The following is a 16,585-nucleotide window of genomic DNA, read 5'->3' as shown; positions in this document are numbered from 1 at the left end:
TAAGATAAAAATATTTAAAGTAAGTAAGATATTATTTTCCGGACCTTATGGTTTTCATCTTTAAATGCGAAATATTTAAACTTTCGACATAGAATATATGTATATATTCAATATATGTATCTTTTATGTTAAAAGTTTAAATATTCGCATTTGAAGACTAAAACAATAAGAATGTCTATATTAGATCCGGGCATTGTAACTTTCACCTTAATATAGACCTAAGTGTATGAAGACTGTGATGCCAATTTATCTTTAAATATAATGGAAAATAAGAATTTGCGACACGTATGAAAAGCTATCTCGTGTCTCAGTTTAAATCAGTTCTTCAGTTCTTTATGATTGATCACTGAATATCATTCTTATCGAATGTTACTCAGACTAATGTGATAGCTGAGAAACGAATGTCAGTCAAAAGCGTATTCAAATTTGTTTAACAGCAAAATAAAATTCTTCCGTGTATAACATAAGTGAAGGTGATTATTCACGACTTTTCGATTATATATTTCTATAAAATCTTTCAAAGTTATTTAACTTACGTGTTAAAGATCATATACGATGATACGTTTAATATCTCGAGCCCTGTGGAAATATTAACACGTCACTGATTTATCCCACTTCTCATTTCTAGTTGTGGTAGTAGGGACGTTACGTCGTCACGATGTGTACTTCTCTTAATCTCTTTTCCTTTCCACTTTGTCGTCACGCTTGTCACCTAAAGTTGCAACAGTTTTATTGCTAGTTCGCGCGACACGAAAATACCTCGCATACTCATACACATTAATATACATTCACGCGCGCGATGACAGTCAATAACGTCAAATTTACTCGACTTGCAGTTTTCTTTACGAAACGAGCAATATTTTAATAAGCGGCTTAATTAATGTCAATCGCGAGTAGGTTAATTCTGGTTAATTCCAAGTACTTGTCCAGTTCTCCCGTTGGTGCCAATAACCTCATGCTAACGAAGGATATCTTCGAGTAGAGAAAACAAATCAAACTTAATTGATCAGGTATAACAAGAAGAAAAGAGTAAAACAATTATGAAATGACGAAAGTTCGGCGTGCACGCGAACGAGCGCCATATCATTACGCGGCAAACTGAAGTGAGCGCATTCAAATCGGTCGAATCGAGCGCTGCGCTCGAACGAGTGCAGTCGATAGTTCGTCACGTGACCAGGCGCCGGGTCATGTGATGTAGTACGTAGTACGCATGTCACGTGACGTATACGACTATCAGCTGATAAATACTACATTCATGCGTGCTGACACCCCTCGAGTGGGTGGTTTGGGCGCCCTTGTGCGCGCCGATCACCAGATTGAGACAGATCAGTGTGTTGTTATGAACGTGACAGGTCTTGCTTACAGAAAGTACAAAACGTCGTACATCCCCGCCAAGCACAACGACGCGAAGAGAAATGACAAGTCCGACCGAGTCGGGAGCGCTTAGACACTAATTGGCGAGGGTACCCCCTGGCAAATCAATGGCATAAATGCGCTCGGCTATCAGCGTTATCCTGTCGAGCCCGGTACCCGACAACAAGATGTCCCATCCCGATTACGAGCAGACCGCCCACGATCACGCCGCCCTGCTGCTGCTGCTGAGACCCATCGGTACGCAGATCAAGCCCAAGACGGTTAGTAGGTTATGTGAGAGGATCATCAAAGCTGGCAGCAGATTTTCCGTATCCGACTCGAGCGGCGGCACCCGGGAGATCCTCGCGCGGTTCGTGCGCGAGCACCCCGTGGAGAACAACGATTGGGGGGACTTTCAGACTCATCGGAGGTTGCTGGGTCTCGTCACGTTCGGCAAGTACGACAATCAGGCCGAGCTGAACGAGCTATGCAGGGTGCACGAGACCTTGAAAGTGAAGTACAGCAGTACCTTGTACGACTCGCGCGCTATCCTGTTCGGTGCGCTCGAGTCGAACGGCCGTCACGAACCGCCGCCAGGCTACACCACGCCCAGCAACTTCAAGACCCGCGCGGTGTTCTACGCTGACGAGTCCTGTCCTGATCTGGAGACGCAAATTGCCGAGTATCTGAACTTCCTGTTCTGGATCTTGGAGTCCAAGAGGCTGGAGCGTTCTCGGGAGAAGATAGACCGTGTCTCTCTTCTCCTGGCACCATTCGAGAAAAAAGACTTTATAGGACTGGACCTTGAATCTAGAAATAACAAGAAGAGATGTGTAGGTCGTATGACCAAGCATCTGGGCGACTTGTGTCTTCAAGCTGGCCTCCCAGCTGAGGCACTGAGTCATTATAATTCTGCAGCCAACATCCTGCAGGCAGTCAATGATTGGTTGTGGCTGGGAGCTGCGTACGAAGGTCTCTGCGCTGCTTCAGTCTTGGTTCTGTATCCCAATATGTGTCGGAGTCTTCCGTTGCAAAGGAATTCTTCCCTGCAGGAAGGTAGTCCAAGTAAACAGAGGTAAGGATAACCTTTCAGCTAAATGTATAATTTGTCATAAAAAAAATGTGAAATAAAAGAAATCTAGTTAAGATTTTAAAGTAATGTCCCAGTAATTAAACATGTCCCAATAATTGAAGCATTAATAATATATTTGTATTTAATATTTCTAAGGAAAGAGAGCCTTTGAAATGTTATTTTATTAAAAAAAAAAAAAAATATATATATATATATATATATATATATATATATATATATAAATTCATAGTATTATTTAATGAACACTCAATCACTGAGTCTACATTATTCGGTAATTAAAACATGATTAATTTTTCAATCTAATTATTAGTACAACTAGCATTATCTAATATATTAAAATTGTAATTGATATTTATTGACTATTTGATTTTTCCTATTAGATTTTTTGATTGTTGACAAACCAATCCTTGAATTATTTATTAATAAAGATGTAAAACTGACTGTGCCTTCTTATTAATTCAATCATTGGGATATTTATCTTACCTGTTTATTCTGAAACACTGACTCGTTATTTTACAGACGAGGGTCGCAGGCTATCGCAGCTCTACCGGCTCCACCTAGTATAGAAGTAATAAAAACTAGCATGCCGCATATTTTGCAACCTGATGAAATATCGAAGAAATATCGTGACGCTATAGTGCATTATAGTAAATATCAGTACGCAGGTATAATTGAAACGGAGGCTAGTTTTAAGGCAACGAGAATCTCAATAGAACAGAACTGCACTTTACAAGCTGCGTCGTATTTAAACAATGTTGTACTGATCAATTTGCCTCTGAGCGAGCAAGAAAAAGTACGTACCGTAGGGTAATATGGAGAACTCCAAGATATAAAACGCACATGAAGGTATCATATAGATAAAACATTTCAGATTGATCGATTTACTACACTATCAGATCTATACACGAGCTTTGGTTTTGATAGAAAAGCTTCATTTTGTCTGCGTTTAGCCGCCACACGCCATGTGTCACAAAATAATCCCAATCCGGACTGGCAGCAGTGTTACAACTTGATGTTGCAAGCTACACCCGGATTTAAGTTGTCCTTGGATCCCGTCGACATGCCGTTAGGTAATTATTACAGTTATCAAATGTATATTCATTGTCACAATAAAAGTATCATGGACTTTTCTTTTTATTTTGAATATATCTTGTTCTCGAATGTTTCTACCTCAATAATTATTTCAAGTCGATTCTTTTTCTCTCGTAGATGGGCAAAGAGGATGGCCAATTATACAGATTCAAGTGATAAATGAGCTGGTTGCTGCTGCAAATCGAATGGGTAACCCAGCTCTTGCTACAAGGCATATGACGTTTCTGCTTCAAACGATGTATAATCATCTGACGCCTGACGAACGGAAAGATACTGCGTTACAACTTCAAAATGTGTCTCAACAGTGTGAGGGTGCACCTGTCCCTCTTGTATGTTAAGGAAATTAAGGCTATGAAGAATGACATTATACACACCCACACATTTATGATAAAAGAAATGTCTAACAGGTTTTAGATTCTGGAACCGTTATACCACCAGCCAACTTGCTAAATATACCAAAAACAAAATCGTTCACCCTGAAAAACATGCAACCGCATTTACAACCTCAGAAAATAGAAAGAGTGAAAGAAGATCATGGTCCATTTTTATTCACGCCGATTAACTTCGGATCATTGGAGCGCAAGAACACCTCGAAAAGTAAAGTTGGTATGTACGTACCTAAATGTTGACTATTATCATCGACATAATTTGACAATACATCATCTACATGGCATATTTTTATCATAGATTACTTATGGGTGGAAGGAGACATCTGCGAGGTGTCGATGCAGCTCATAAATCCTTTACCGTTTGAATTGCACGTATCTAACATGAGGCTCCTGACAAATGGCGTAGTATTCGAGTCGATACCGGAAAGCATCAGTCTACCCGCGAAATCCGGGCCGATCGCGGTTACGTTGGCAGGCAGACCCAAAGAGGTTGGTGATTTGGAGATACTCGGGTTCAGCACACACACTTTAGGAGTGAAGTCGAACTGTCGATTGAGGCACATGGAGAGCATGTTGCATCCGCAGTACACGGTCGAAGTAATTCCAGCCTTACCAAGAATCGACGTCGCGACCAGTTTGCCTCAAACTGCCAGTTTTAGCTCAGGTGACAATATAGTCACGAGCGCGAGTATATCGCTCTACGGTGGTGAGAGGTTCGCATTCACGATAATCGCTCTATCAATTATGCTGTTAATTATTATACTGTTCTCCTATACAAAATCGCTCAAATGATGTCGCTTATATTTGCAGCGCTGAATGCACCGTAACCATCACAAACGTTGGACAAGTTCCCATCGAGATGGTAGAGTTGTCGGTACAATCCGCTTTAGACGCTATAACTGAAAGTAAAATCTTCAAGTGGAGCGATGAGAATCTAATGATGCAGTTACCTCTACAACCTGGCAGTAGCGCGAGTCTCACTCTATATTTGTATGCAGCAACGGATTTCGTGGCGCCTTCAATTAGAAACGGTAACGTCTACGCGAATCTTCTCAAATTTCCAAACAGTCTTTCAATTTCCATTAGTAATATATAATTTGCTCTTTCAGACGTTATTAGTAGCACTTGTCTCAGTCAGCCAAGCAGCCTAATGTCACATTCGGGTCACAGCTCCTTGCCGTCTAGACTCAGCTCTCCATCTCACCACACCAAAAGACAATCCGAACTGACCTCCTCCTTCAGATCGGGAGTAAGTTCGCAATCCGGTCATTCTTCTTTAGCGAGCACGCGTCTGTCGAAATTGGCGATACCTCTACACACGTCCAACGTCATCGAGGGTCAATTGAGAATAAAATATTCGGGAGATGCTGGCCTGACGTCTGGTTACTGCAGAACTTCGTCTGTTTTTATAACTATTGAGATGCTACCCAGTGTACAAATCACCAGTTGGGATGTGTTGCCGGCTGAGACGTAAGTTACAAAAAACTCGGATGTTACGTAAACATGTTTATTCGTACAATCTATAATTTGTATGCAGTCTTAAAAATTCGATTTATAAAAAGTCGCCTTTTAACGGGGTTTTAGGCCGTTACAATTCTATCTCGTGTTGGACGTAACAAATATGACAAATCATGAAATGGAATTGCATTACACACAGAACAAATGTATATACATGGAAGGTAAAGAACCATGTAGAATACCAGTGCCGGTCGACCGATGTCCGCTTAATAAATTGTCTATGGTAATGAAGGGTATAATTATATTTATTTAGAAATGCATCATGACATAATACTAATTTACCGCTCTCTACTTATAGTCGAATGGCGCTGGTGACACCGGTGAGCTCCAAAAGATATGCGCTGAACACATAGTCTCATTGGTAGACTTGCGCTGGCAATTACTTGGCACAGAGTCAACGGGTAAAGCAACTCTATCCGGTATTACTTTGACTCAGGATATGTTAGATCTAGTGAGAATGAGTCCTCTCCAATGGGGTGCGTATTATATGGTATTTTCTGTATATTTATATCGCTTAACTGAACGTCGGGCAAAATGAACGAGTAATGAATATCTTCCAGAAATAACCATCAACGATGTTACTGTGAAAGCGCAGGATGAGTTGACGTGCGGTTTGGGTGAATGTGTCAGTGTCGGTGTGGGAGTATGCAACGCTCTGGAACATCCGCTCAACGACCTCACATTGTCCATCAACTTCTATCAGGATCATCACAACGGCGTTAATAATTATCAATTAGAAACGAGATTGTCTATAGCTGGGGCGAATAAGGTCATGCTGCCTGCTGTGAGTTGCAACTTTTATAAATGTAGTTTGTGATGCACATATGTGATATGTGTTTCCTATTATTATGGATAAATAATGATAGTTGCAGGAATACGGCAGAGCGTATCACGAATGTCGTGTAGTGTTCTTCACAGCTGGTCAATACAAGATAGATATTCAATGCAGCAGTAAAGAATCCGCTCCGAACTCGCCGGTGCCCTACTCAGAACTTGTGAATGCCGGGCACACATGGCGCTACATTCCGCCAATCGAGATAACAGTCGACGATTATTAACAAACCACTGTCCACGTAAATACTAGTAAATTGTAATATTTGTAAAATAATGGAAAATGTTGTTGTATTCATTGCATATATAAAAATAAAACTTTTACTTTCTTTAATTAAGATAAAAAATTAAAAGCATCATTCCGTCTGCGCCACGTCTTGATATTTGACAGCATGGGTTAAATGTTCGCAAAACTATATCTCCTCTATCAAGTCGCGATCATTATATTAATTATTACAATATTATAACTATCAATAGATTTTTCGTACACACATAATATGATATTGCATGTGCTGAAAGTAAGTTGTTTACTTCCAACAAATCACATATATAGAAAAACGTTTAAGAGCGTAGAAAATATAAAAAATACTCTATTTCTCTAGCTTTATCTTCTTGCCTAGTGGAATCATCTCCATCTCCTGCAAATTTCTACGGAACTTCTTATAAAATTCGAGTACAGCTGTATTGGCCCATACCTGTTGGCTATTGAAGTCTAAAATACGTAAACTCTGTAAACTCTGAGCTCTAGAAAGTGCTACATACGACTGACCAGCATCAAACACTCTTGATAGGCACATTTCTACGCAGTCTAAAGTTAAACCCTGGCTCTTATGAATTGAGAAGGCCCAAGCTAATTTTAATGGGACTTGCTTTCTGTGCACAAGAGCACCAGAGCTGGTTTTAATGCTCCACTTTTCCATTTTTGCCTCATAATGAGTACCAGACCGCAACTGAACTACTGGTACATCATTTTTAAAATCTATAATAACGCCCCGAGCTCCGTTTACTAACCCACTAGTAACATTTATATTCCTCAACAACATGACTTGAGCGCCAACCTTCAATACTAATTTGCCAGGTATACCTAACTGCTGGTCCAATGTATGCGTCATAGAACTGTCAGAATCCAACGCAGTATATACTTTGGTTTCACCTTTCAGTTCATTCAGTTGAAATTCATTAATCTCATCGGCTTCCTTAACATGCGAACACAATCTGGTCGCCAACACTCCGTTACTTTCAATCTTCTGTTTTGCTGTCTCCTTCAAAGTATCCACGATATCATCCGTGACTCTGCCTATTCTAATGTTATTCAATATTTTCACAAACGCCTCATCTTTTTGCCTGTGAACTGTCCTCAGCTCATAGTTAAAGTGAACGCACTTCTGCCAAGCTTCGCTTTGAAAGCAAAACTTTGCACCGTCATTGTCTCTGGACACAGGTGGTAGCTGGAAAAAATCACCACACAAGATCAGCTGTATCCCACCAAAAGGCCTTTCCGTTCTGCGCACGTGTCTCGCAACCGCCTCGATTTTGTCGAAAAAGTCACCGTCCACCATAGAAATTTCATCAATCACTAAGTGCTTCGTTTTCCTCCAGATTGCAGTAGAGGCTGCTCGCGAGGCCAACTGGAAGCATCTGTCCATTGTGCCAGTGCCTAGACCGATACCAGCAAACTGATGTAACGTGATTCCACTTATCTGACAAGCCGCTACCCCAGTGCTTGCTGTGGCCATTGTCACATCTGGAGGTAGGGCTGAGATTATCTTCCTCAACAGAAACGACTTTCCAGTTCCTGCACTTCCAGTGAAGAAAACATTCTTTCCATTACGCACTGCGCTCAAGATTATATTCTGTTCCTCAGTCAACTTCTCCGTAGTAGGATTCTCATATAACCTCTTCACAATAGGCATTGCGGGAGTATTACCGTCACTAAGACGCTTCCGTTTCTTCACAGAACTCGGCGACGGGGTAGTGGTCGTTTTACGTGACACAGCCAAGGCTTTCTCCTTTGCTTTGTTGATCTCTGTGCTGGTAGCTGGACTGATGTCGTTGGCACCATCTGATCGTATATTACTGAGAAGCCTCTCTCTCAGGGGATTTTTTAATGTGCTCTCGTCCTGACCGGTTAGTTTGATGAATATAGTCCTCAAGAAACTGATCAGCTGAGAGGATGGCGCATTCGACAAGAACAACGTGCAGTTCTGTTCCTTGAACTTGATGGACGCTTTCCCCTCGATCATAAATTTATTGAATACTGATATACCTTTCAAGGAGAGCCTCGTCCGAGCATTCGCTTTCTCTGCATGGATCTCGATGAACATTTCACGCCGATTATCCCGAATCAAGCGCAAGGAAGCCGTTCTATGAGTTATCTTTCGCAAAATAGACCCTTGGGTGTTTAACCATTCCACCGTGACGGTGCACGTCAGCGAACAACTATCCGAATCCATGTTTCCTATGAGAATAGAATTACCTATCGAGAAAATATGTTAAGCCAAATTCTTTAGAGTAATACAATCATGCTACCATTAATTATTTGTATCAAATTACCAGAATTTCTAAATTTACGTCACCAGCATCTGACACGACACACTGGTTGAATGAACGTAAAACGCGGCAAACGCAGCGGCAGCAGTGTATTCGATCGATGAATCGATAGTCGATTCTTTCGTTTTGGAAGAAGGTCGATTATTCTCGATACTAAAAAATTCGATGCGGATAAAGCTTATATTTCATCTGCTATAGATAAAAACTTATTAATTAAACGTAATAAAAACTTACTGAGTCGTATTAATTTAAAACAAGATTTTTTAATTTGTTTCATTGTCGGAAAGAAGCCTGGAAGCGGCCACCAGCTTGATAGTTGGTTTGTTCTTTGGTCTCTATTTTTCGGCTGCATTGCTGAACAGGTGCAATAAGTTAGAGTGAGAAAACATTATTTGTCTCATTTTAACTTATTGCACCAGTTCAGCATTGCAGTTAAAAAGAACAAACCATTTAGTGGCTAGAACTACGTAGATTTCGAGACGCCATCTAATAAAATGCGCTTTTACTACGTTTGTTAGGCGCATTTTCGCGGTGGTAACACAAATGCCTATAGGTTTGTTCGCGTCGCATGCTCCAACGTGCTCCTACTCGCTCCAACGCATTCTGATTGGTCCGCGTTGTAACGTGACCAAACAGAGTGCGTTGGAGCGAGTAAGAGCACGTTGAGGCATACGACGTGACAAACCTACCGGCCGGTATTCATAGTCAGATCTTATATTTAAGATTGCTTAAGTTTATCTTTAGATACTCCGTAGCCAATGAAATAACCCGTACATCATCTGAAGATAAACTTAAGCGGTCTTAAATATAAGATCCGACTATGAATATCGGCCTATATGACCTAAATAACCTGCATTAACCTCAGCAAACAAGTTCCGGCTTAACCGCCGTCACGACAAGACGTGTTCGAACATGTTCGGACCTTGTGATTTTTTTGGATCGTGTCTTGGAAATTTCCAAGACTTTACTCTTAAATTATATCATTAATCGGTAACTGGCGTAGGGGCATTACTCTTATAGAGGCCTGTAGCCATATATTGAAGGAAGGAAGGAAGGAAGGAACCTCAGCAAACAAGAGGTTTGTTTTTCGTTCCTGCACTGCTGAGCTGGTACAATAAGTTAGAGCGAGAAAAAATATACTTGTCTCACTTTAATTTATTGCATCAGTTCAGCAGTGCAGGAACAGAAAACAGACCCAAGATGACGTCAAATGACATCTTAATGACGTATTAAAGATATCTTGCGACATTTTTTAGACATGCATGTTATCTACCCTTATAGAAATATTATACTAAGAATCATTGATAATTACTTATTTTCAGTATTAAAAATACTGGATAATAAGTAATTATCAATGATTCTTAGTATGATATTTCTATAAGGGTAGGATGTCAGACGCAACGTTCATTTTTGTTCATTCCCATATAGCACAAGATTTAAAAGATGCCCCAAAGACATCCAGAGGATTGTTAAATGTCCGCATAAGTCCTCAGAATATCCTAAAAATATTCCGAGGACTTTTAAATGTCCATACAAGTCCCCAAGATATCCCTTCAAGACTTATGCTATGAGAGTTAGTACAGTTAAACAGCAAATTTTACTTTTTAATATTATTATAATAATATTATATTATTTGATTAATCATAATTTACATTAAATAGATATTAAATAGTTTAAAAGAATTAAAACTCAATTGAATATTTTTAAGACATAATTATTAAAAATTAGTTTTTATTATAACTAATTATTTAGGTATCAATGTAGCTTCTTAATATAGTCCATTTTTGTCTAAAAAATATAAATAAATTTAAAAAATTAAAGAAATAAATTTTCTTTGAAAAAATAAATACAGGCGTTGCACACAGATATTGAATAATAAAAGATCTCTTAAAACTATCTTTCTTTTCTTTTTCATCTTTACTTCAATATATTATAATACATTTAATTGATTCGCGCGAGTTTTACATCAAATGTACATATCGCGCTTTTTTTATACAAATATTATATACACATACCTATATGTAAAGAGAAGAGTAAGTGAGAGTATACGAGGTGGCATGTCCAACTGAACGTTTACATTTATGGAAATATTCTTATATTCTAAAATTTTAACACAATACTTCACGGTACGTGGCGTTACTTTTGCATTCCTCAGTAAGGAACTTTCGGACACATTTATTTGTACATTAATTATATCTAGAATATCCTTCATTATATTATATTCGATTCTGTCGAATAATTCACCGACATTGTTGAAAAGATATATCTCCAGTAAACGATAAAAAATGATTTCGATACCCTGAGCTTTCTATCGAATGTAAAAAATAAAATTTTTGCACAGTAGTTATGAACAAAATACAATTATATAAATATATTAATTTTCATATAACACGATAATATATCTGAGCAAAAAGAAATAGCAAGTGTATATATGATAATTGACTATAGGCTCGTGTATGGTTACCGAAAAAATATAGTCATATTAAAAATACTTAATACATTACGACCTGTACAGTTATATTAAAATATATTCGGCTTTAATAACCCGCTTTTTCATTTACTTACGTCGCGTGTGCATAGAAGTCGCTATGAGAACCGACAGTCGTTCGATATCTTTCTTTTCGCGTGCTGAGCTCGCATGTCAATGGTAGACATATAGAGTTTTGAAAGGGTCGAGGTATATCAAGAGGACTTAACGGATATTCCAACATGCTTTAACAAGTACCTCAAGTATTCTAAAATATTGAAATCACCTGTACACTATTATACATACATTCGCATGAATTAAGATTTACTACAGACAGTTATGTATTAGTGACATAGTGTATCCCTCGGCGAAAGAAGATAGAATCAAAAGTGATTCGATCTAAATCACCGAAATCGAAAATAAACGACACAAAAAAAGCGTGGAATAGAAACTGCTATTGTTTCGTCTGTTTCTCTCTCACATGATCAGTGTCGAAAAAAAGTTTAAACCTTTTAGTTCTACCTCTTTTTTTTAGGAATACGCGTGCGAACGTGCATCGTGTACATTCACGGACAAGCGTCATGCAATTTTTTCTTTTTTTTTCTTTTATCATGTGCGAGAGAATCCGTGCGTTATCACGGGTGTCCGTGGTGCTGCAGATTGTGCAACTCGTAAGCGAGATGACAGCACTCGGAATCACTCCATCGATGCTGCTCACGTATCCTGCCCTCAACATTCGGTGCCGACACTTCTGATACCTGAGAGGAAGAAAGTCGCTCGTTAATTTCAATGCGAGACTCGTTTTCCCTCGACGATAAAAAATAATCTACTTGCTCAAAGGAAATTTATTATTTCATTGCGCAATAGGCTTTTGAGGGAGAAGCAATCGATTTCGTGTTATACTAAAGCTACAGATTCAAAGGGAAACGATATCTAGTCGCTTCTCCCGAGAGATTTATGTTTCCACGACTAACCGCTCTTCTTCTTTTTCGCTCCGTCCCGTATCATCAATCATACGACTGCCGTAACATTGACCGCCGCAGATATGTCTACTACAGCGCGAATAAAAAAAGAAAGTCGCAGGTTTCCGTTTAACGAAGATTAACTCACGTTCGAGCAGAAGGAGAGCAGCGATTGATCGGTGTACTTGCTGCACAGTGGCGATGTATGGTGACTGTGTTGACTCTGCGTCGCCTGCAGCACCGTCGGTTGACCGTTACCGGCGATCTCTAGGTAGCCCCTGCTGTTCGCTAAACTACCTCCTCTCGTTCCACTATCTGCAAAATTTTCTTTCACAAAGCTGTCGTACCCAATAAGCACCAACTAACAATAATGTTACATCAATGTTATAATTACCCACTCAACGATGTAATGTGTATTATATAACACTTGCATTATATTGCGTTTACATTGTGGAATAAGCAATTATAACATTGATGTTATGTTATTGACAGTTGGTGTTTACTGGGGTATGCACAATATGGAAGCTCACAAAGAGTTTTACACAAGACTAATGTTGAAGCAACGTCAAAATTTTTCGGACATTCTTCACGTGTCATTACTCTATCGCTAGTCCTTTAGAATGTTACAATGCAGTTGCACATTCGTCAGTTCGTCCAGTCAAAGATCACCGATTCACCAATTCTTCGTTTCAAAAATTAATCAGTGCGCTCGCGTTTCACTGTAATTCCCAGAACAGTTTTATCTATCTAAAACAGGTGAAACGTTAAAAGATCTTAAAGACACGTTTAGTATCGGCTCAATTGCAAAGCAATGCACCGCTTCGTTCAATCAAACTTATTTAGAGAATCGAATTGGTCACTTTCAACATTCGATACAACGACTTGGCAAAGGCAAAGCGAGTCGTGACGTGCCGTCAGTAGATGAAGCTGTTTCATGAAACAAGATATAGATGAGAGACACGAACACGGTTCGTAGGACTCAAGAGGACACCTTGTGTACTCGCCATCGAGTGGGTGGACCGACGAGTCGCCCGCTCTTGAAATAGGCACGAGGGTGATTTCCAACGTGCCCTCCACCATATGGGCCGCTTCGAGTGCCGATTAGGCTTTCCCGAGATGTTACAGCTACACGTACTGACGGAGTGTGTCGAAGGTCGTGGGCCTAATCGGCGTAGATGCGTCCATTTGCTGCTGCGAAGTGCTCTCGATACCTCGGCCCTCACCTCGCCGTTCAGGAAGCAGTACAGCACCGCCACGAAGAAGCCCTATTCGAACAAGATCACTCCAGTCATTTCCGTTTGTCGAGCGTAGCAGAACGGCATTACGCAAAGAGATGAGAGTTAATACGATTAATTATACGTCGAAATTACATTGTCGTGAGCTTGGAAGAAAATACATTCTCCTAGATTGTGAGACTTCGTATTATAGCGACTTGGCTACTTCATTTCTGGAAATTATACGGGTTAATGAATCTTGGCGTAACACTGTTCGTCCTAATCGGTCGATGAGACGTAATTTACGTAGTGGCTCATGACTGGCGCTTTCTCGCATAATAACTTAAGAATAGTAGTGTTTGTGCACTAAAGCAGAGATTAATGCTATTAATAATGGCGTATTACCTGGAACGACGCGAACAGCTGGTCACAGAAGAGCCATACTATCTCCACGGTCTCGTTCACACCAATGCTATACGTCATGCCCAGAAAGACCGTGTAGTGCACTCCGAAGAGCGGCATCAGGACTAACGTGCTTCTGGCCCACCGTCTACAAGTCGGAGCATATTGGATACATATATTTGTAGCTTGAAAAACAAATGCAGATCGGATATATATATATATTTTTTTTTTCTCTTTTCACAAAGCTTACTTGTATCTCTGTGTTTCCTCCAATACGGTGGATTTCAGCTTCGATAAGAGCACCCACACAATGTTGACGAAGAGCACGAAATTTATCTGATGCAAAAATTGCGATTAATTTACGATCAAGTTAATTGCAATACGACAAGTTTTGCTGGCCGTTCTTACCAGAACAGAGAGCATCGTGGGTACACGTATGAAGAGGAACAAGAGAGGCTTCAGATTAGTAGTCCAACAATATGTGTCCTCGAATATGATCCTCGTAACTACCCAGGGTAAAACAAATAGAGCCGGTAGACCTAAGCAGCGTGAAGAAGTAGTAGTAAGGAGTCAATCTGACTCTCTCGAGAAGTTAGCTAAGAAAACTATCTTCACACAAAGTCTCTTAATCTCAATAATTAAACTTCACGGTGATAAAACTTTGCACGAATAAAACACGACTTTGAATTTTTTTAACAAGTTAATTCCGCATATACTTTTTTAAATACATTTCTTACACAAGATTTATGGCTGTTAACTATCGTCAGGATAATTAAGGTGGGTTTCGTTAAAATTAATTCAAGAACCGTATCGAAGATCCCGTAAGAAAATACGTGAAGGTACCCCGTGCTTTTCATTAGTCTTAATGAACTTTCTGTTCCTACCGTAAGCTTCGAGCTAACTTTACTCACCCCATCCGAAGCCGATGTAGGCAGCGATGCTGGAGTTGGCGTCTGTGAAGGGCGCCAGGATGACTAGCTTGTACAAGTATATTCCCTCTATTAAAATCCAAGAATAATTCGCCAGAATAAAATACTGCCACAGGCTAGTGAACATCTTGCAATGCCAGTTGTTCTCCGTCTCGTTGACCAACCAGTAACTGTCGCCGTTCTTCATCACCACGTCGGCCAGTCCGATACCGGACACGAAGAGTATATCCTTCAGCAGCGCCATGAAGGCTCGCATCATGAACGAGGCGAACAGGTGCATATGCAATATGTTCCGCGGGCATCGTAACTTCCTACGTCCGATGGAAGATAAACTTGAAGTGACAACGCGATTCCCGTCGATTAGGAGGTGCGAAATCTTGCGCGGTGGCGCAATCCAACTCTCATTGAAATTAACACGATCGCAGCGAACGACTATGCCGATTATCTCCGGAGAGATTCATTACTCTTTCTACCAGCAATCACGACATTAAAATTGCTATATTTATCGGTATCTTTATATATTCATTGATTGGATTTTTGTATGCGAAATAACGAAATAACGAAATAACGAAAAAGGACATATATAGACGAAGATCTAACGGAGAGATACTTTAAAACATCTCATAAAATATAACGGTCAATCGTTCTTTAACTAACGTTAGAATTACGCCGACGAAGAAATATATATTTAGAGCGAAACGCATCTTTATAAGGGTGCGACTTAAATTACGTTGTTATGCTTACTTGATGGTAGCCAAGATGCAAAACGCAAAGATGAGGGTGAACAGCGAAACCGTGTAGCCGAGTTTCGAGATAGTCTTCACGATCGGGAAGAATTTCTACAACAAATAACTGAATCCTAAGTAACAAGCAATTAATTATCGACTTATAACTCATACATGATTGACTATTATACAAGTAATTCTAATGATTTCCAAGAGACACCAATTATGAGCATTGGTTGTATATTTATTTTTAAGGATTACTTTTGCGAAATATCTCGAGACACGAATAAGTTGTTAAAAGTAATAGATAATGAAGAATTATTTCTTGCAAGAAATCGCAAGTGTCGGTTCTTACAGCTAATCTTATTAGCCAAATAATACTCTGTATAACAATACTGTCACAAACATGATCCTCATGAAAACCACAAAAAAGCTTGAAAAGACTTGAAGTTACGTTTAATTTATGGCCTGTAAGCCCCTCTAACTCCGCTGCTACATAGTCCTTTCCTATTTCCCATCGACGACATTCCATGTCTCATTGTGTATTCCCTTTCATGTCCGCGATACTAGCTTTGCGATCCTTAAGGAGATTTCAATCAAAAAATAGGAAAAAGGGGCAATTCGAGTTCAAGCACAGGACTAATAGTGCTATGTACCATATGGTATATATCTTATGTTGGTCAAACTAGTAGAAGACTCTCTACACATATTGCCGAACATAGGAGAATTCCTAGGAGTTCTACGGTGGAGTTAACGGCCATACAGGAACATTGTTTGAGGAAGAACCATGATTTCGATTGGGATCATCAAAGTTTTACATGAGAAACGCTTTTACTTGAAACACCTGATTTCAGAAATGATTTTCATCAAATTTCAAAAGCATGGTCTTAACTCACAAAAGGATATTGAATATTTGGGCAGCAGCTACTGCGGCTTGTTATGAAAATAAACTTTGTTTTGGTTTCCTTCTCTTCCACAAGTCGTTTCCGCAATGTTAATACTAGGTTATATAAATCTGTAATTATTTGTATTTCGTAGACGTGGCGATGTTATCGTTGAC

At 39.6% G+C, this 16,585-nt stretch overlaps 3 protein-coding genes across 19 annotated transcripts in view; 1 reads left to right on the top strand and 2 right to left on the bottom strand.

The window, feature by feature from the left end:
* The first annotated feature begins 1,490 nt into the window (after window positions 1-1,490).
* LOC116842359 (protein brunelleschi) lies at window positions 1,491-6,503 on the top strand. The gene is made up of 12 exons (XM_032811472.1): window positions 1,491-2,428; window positions 2,966-3,239; window positions 3,318-3,516; window positions 3,656-3,867; window positions 3,946-4,144; window positions 4,226-4,640; window positions 4,738-4,958; window positions 5,037-5,397; window positions 5,512-5,668; window positions 5,744-5,921; window positions 6,006-6,229; window positions 6,312-6,503. Exons 1-12 carry the CDS (start codon window positions 1,491-1,493, stop codon window positions 6,501-6,503), a joined length of 3,570 nt encoding a protein of 1,189 aa, XP_032667363.1.
* Window positions 5,419-8,914, bottom strand: LOC116842363 (ATP-dependent DNA helicase PIF1). Its single transcript, XM_032811484.1, has 2 exons — window positions 8,830-8,914; window positions 5,419-8,752 (listed from the first exon to the last, which is right to left on the bottom strand). The coding sequence occupies exon 2, from the start codon at window positions 8,727-8,729 to the stop codon at window positions 6,867-6,869; it is 1,863 nt and encodes a 620-aa protein (XP_032667375.1). The 5' UTR covers window positions 8,730-8,752; window positions 8,830-8,914; the 3' UTR covers window positions 5,419-6,866.
* Window positions 8,915-11,827: 2,913 nt separating this feature from the next.
* LOC116842313 (parathyroid hormone/parathyroid hormone-related peptide receptor-like) overlaps window positions 11,828-16,585 on the bottom strand; it is a 59,274-nt gene continuing 54,516 nt past the window's right edge. For 8 of the 17 annotated variants that reach the window (XM_032811329.1, XM_032811333.1, XM_032811336.1 and 5 more), the window contains 8 exons: window positions 15,545-15,639; window positions 14,783-15,132; window positions 14,280-14,410; window positions 14,122-14,207; window positions 13,875-14,019; window positions 13,223-13,520; window positions 12,404-12,570; window positions 11,828-12,051 (listed from right to left, as the gene is read on the bottom strand). In XM_032811329.1, coding sequence (XP_032667220.1) covers window positions 11,929-12,051; window positions 12,404-12,570; window positions 13,223-13,520; window positions 13,875-14,019; window positions 14,122-14,207; window positions 14,280-14,410; window positions 14,783-15,132; window positions 15,545-15,639 — 1,395 coding nt within the window. In that variant the 3' untranslated portion in view covers window positions 11,828-11,928. Of the gene's footprint in view, window positions 12,052-12,403; window positions 13,003-13,220; window positions 13,521-13,874; window positions 14,020-14,121; window positions 14,208-14,279; window positions 14,411-14,782; window positions 15,133-15,544; window positions 15,640-16,585 lie in introns of those variants that run through there. The other 9 variants (XM_032811338.1, XM_032811339.1, XM_032811347.1 and 6 more) reach the window with 9 other exon arrangements.

Source organism: Odontomachus brunneus, unplaced genomic scaffold (genome assembly GCF_010583005.1).
Source record: "Odontomachus brunneus isolate Ranch 3 - 2012 unplaced genomic scaffold, Obru_v1 Obru_scaffold_024, whole genome shotgun sequence".
NCBI lineage: Eukaryota > Metazoa > Arthropoda > Insecta > Hymenoptera > Formicidae > Odontomachus > Odontomachus brunneus.
This window is presented reverse-complemented; position numbering and strand designations above follow the sequence as displayed.